The sequence below is a fragment of the Diaphorina citri genome, unplaced genomic scaffold (genome assembly GCF_000475195.1).
Source record: "Diaphorina citri unplaced genomic scaffold, Diaci psyllid genome assembly version 1.1 scaffold699, whole genome shotgun sequence".
Classification (NCBI taxonomy): Eukaryota; Metazoa; Arthropoda; class Insecta; order Hemiptera; family Psyllidae; genus Diaphorina; species Diaphorina citri.
The window spans coordinates 5,001-8,197 of NW_007378132.1; the positions used below are offsets into that span (position 1 = coordinate 5,001).

A 3,197-nucleotide genomic window follows, 5' to 3' on the forward strand; every position below is an offset into this window, starting at 1 on the left:
AAATACAATAGTAAATATAAGGTAGGTAAAATGATCGAGGGAACGAATGCTATGGGATTACAATTCAAATACTTACCTCTTTCTTCGGTTAATTGCCTTTCTAGTAGAGGCAGGAGAAGTTCATCCATTTGTCTTTCAGGTGAAAAGGAGAGGAGTGAAAATTTCTTTCATTTCTCTGATACTTTCCCGGATATCACCATTACTGAGGAAATACATTAATAAATATAACGTAGGTAAATGGTCGAGGGAAGGAACGTTATGGGATTACAAGTCAAATACTTACCTCTTTCTTCGGTTAATTGCCTTTCTAGATTATCTTTGACTTCTCTTTCTCTCAGAAGATCCATCTTTAGCTGAGCTGTAATCAAATGAAAAAGAAAAAACGGATAAGTCTTGATGGCTAATGGATGAAGTACGTAAATGGTCGAGGGAAGGAACGTTATGGGATTACAAATCAAATACTTACCTCTTTCTTCGGTTAATTGCCTTTCTAGATTATCTTTGATTTCTCTTTCTCTCAGAAGATCCATCTTTAGCTGAGCTGTAATCAAATGAAAAAGAAAAAACGGATAAGTCTTGATGGCTAATGGATGAGTACTGATACTTTGTCTTAATATAGGTAATACGCTATAAAAGCATTATACATGCATAGAGAATTGGTAGGTAGGTACACAAATAGATTCGATTTTATTGTGCTTTCAAAAGCCTCACAAAAATGTCATTATTCAAATGGAAAAATAAGATCACGGGGCTCACAACGATGTCTTCATAACATTCAACACGACGAGACGTTTTGGAGTGTTGTGACACTAATTTAGAACAGTGCAGGCAAGCACTTGATTTTGAAATTATTATGCAGAATGGAAAAATAAGATCACGGGGCTCACAACGATGTCTTCACAACATTCAACACGACGAGACGTTTTGGAGTGTTGTGACACTAATTTAGAACAGTGCAGGCAAGCACTTGATTTTGAAATTATTATGCAAATGAACTTCGTGGAGAAAAAAAAAATGCGAGGGAGAAGAGAAAAAAAAAAATGCAAACGCACACAAATGCTAAAACAAAATGTATATTTGAACAAGTTGATGATGAGAATGAATGTGTGATGGAGGTTTTCAAGGACTTGCAATTATCATGAAAAACCTCTCACAACAGTCATGCAGGCAGGTTCATTTCAATATGAACATCGGGCTTTATACCTGCCCTGCTTTAGCTTGCACTAGTCACATTATTAGGTGATGGGTTTGGGTTTTAGAACTTTGAGGAGTCTTGACCTCCGGTCTGGAGTGCCTGGACCAAACATGGTTTGGTTCTGCTAAACTTTCCTCAAAGGAATATCAGTAAGTGACCAAATAGCAATGCCTCACCTATCACAACTAACAAATTATCACCTACATACATACGAGATGGCTAAAGTATTGATTTTCTAATGAATGATAGATAGGTAGACATTACTCGACCATGAAAAGTTCCCATATATTACTTCATAGGAGCTAGTCAGTTTTGTTAGGTAGGTATCTATGAATGGCTTGGAACATTATCTGTTACATTTACATAGGGTGCTCTCACTCCTATTGATTTTCCCGTCATACAGCCCTCCGATTATTGCTTCATAGGAGCTAGTCAGTTTTGTTATCTATGAATGGCTTGGAACATTATCTGTTACATTTACATAGGGTGCTCTCACTCCTATTGATTTTCCCGTCATACAGCATGTCTTCAATTTTCCTAATATTCGTATTGTTTAGTAGGTACCTAACACAGGACAAATTCGACAAAATAAAAGGCATTTGTGTCTACGTATACAACAATAGACAGATACACAAAATTCAGTCTTTTGACGCAACTGCAGTAGATTTGGTGTGGATTCATTACTTCATCAACATAAAAGCCCTCCGATATCTTATTTGTTTTAGCCCTTCATATATTTATGAAAGGAGATTATTTAATTACTAAAAAAATATTGCATTTTCAGAGGGTGAAATATGAAGAAGGAAATACTCTGGAAAAATCGATAGTTTTTTTTTCTTCCGAAAAAACGTTAGGGGGAATCGTGTTTAACCTCCGTGAACAATGAAAGGAGAGGGGGAAGTGGAGGTATTTGAGCTCGGTGGAAAATTGGGTCACTGTGTCGAGGATTGAGGGTTCTTTGCAAATGAAGAAAATCGTTCGAAATTATTTCGACACGTATTTTTAAAATAAATTTTCTAGTTTTAATTTTTACAAGATGGATAGCATTAGTGCTCTCCATATCTTCTTACATGGATAAAGGACACAAATCTGTTGAGGATCCACATTGAAATCTTCGTCTGCTTCGTCATTTTTCGTCTTCTTCGAATTGGCCTGTTCCTTTGACGGCCAGCTTTTCGCGTCAGGCTTTTTCAGATGTCTCGATAATGTTCTTCATTCCGTGATAAAGCATCATGTAATAATAACTTGGTAATATGCTAACTTGGCCTGACGCACTGCCGTACGCTCAGTTCAGAATGTTCAGATGGACTAATTTAGATTCCGCTCAATACCTTTCTCTGCCATACCACGTGCTCTGACGTTGTGTTCATAAGCATAAGTTCACATTCACAATCAAGTGTGTGATGTTTGCTACGCGCAGTGTGCTCAGCTACCTCTCTTATTACTTAGCCGTGGCTCACTTCTCACTCCGTGTTCAGAGCGCCTTGAATTTTTTCTATTTTATCTCCTCTCATCACCAATCCTCGGTAGTATAGTGGTCAGTATCCCCGCCTGTCACGCGGGAGACCGGGGTTCGATTCCCCGCCGGGGAGAATTTTTGAACACTATTTTGGTATTTTTATTTATTTCTTCTTTTGCTGGGTATGTTGTACTCGCTTTATTTATGGCAAAATCATGGTAAACATTGTGTCTATAGGCTTTTTTTTTTAGCGTTTTATAGCTTCACAATGAACTCCGTCCTGGATTTGTATTTTCCAGGAATTTTGCACCCCCTGTTCCCGCTACAAGTTCACAGTTCCAATGTAATCCGTTTTATTTACTTCTTGATCTTCTTCTTCATCTTTTTTCTCCCTTCAATGACTCGCATAATACATCATTTCATACTAGATTTATGAAATTTCCGCGCGTCAAACGCAAATTTGTTTTCTTCTTCAACAAAGCATAGCGAGAGAGAGAAGGGACTTTGTTATCTCTTTTCCAGATTTTTTTGCTATAATAAATG

The 3,197-nt window shown here is 37.4% G+C and overlaps 1 protein-coding gene and 1 non-coding gene across 2 annotated transcripts in view; one reads left to right on the plus strand and one right to left on the minus strand.

The window, feature by feature from the left end:
• Nucleotides 1-283: 283 nt before the first annotated feature.
• Nucleotides 284-3,197, minus strand: part of LOC103511308 (dachshund homolog 2-like) — a gene marked incomplete at its 3' end in the record, with an annotated part of 111,573 nt that continues 108,659 nt past the window's right edge. Inside the window, exon 8 of the mRNA XM_026825113.1 lies at nucleotides 284-541. Within this exon, the coding sequence (XP_026680914.1) occupies nucleotides 284-541 (258 nt within the window). The remainder of the gene's footprint in view (nucleotides 542-3,197) is intronic.
• On the plus strand, nucleotides 2,716-2,787 carry Trnad-guc. The gene has a single exon. It is a non-coding gene; the product is annotated as a tRNA-Asp (tRNA).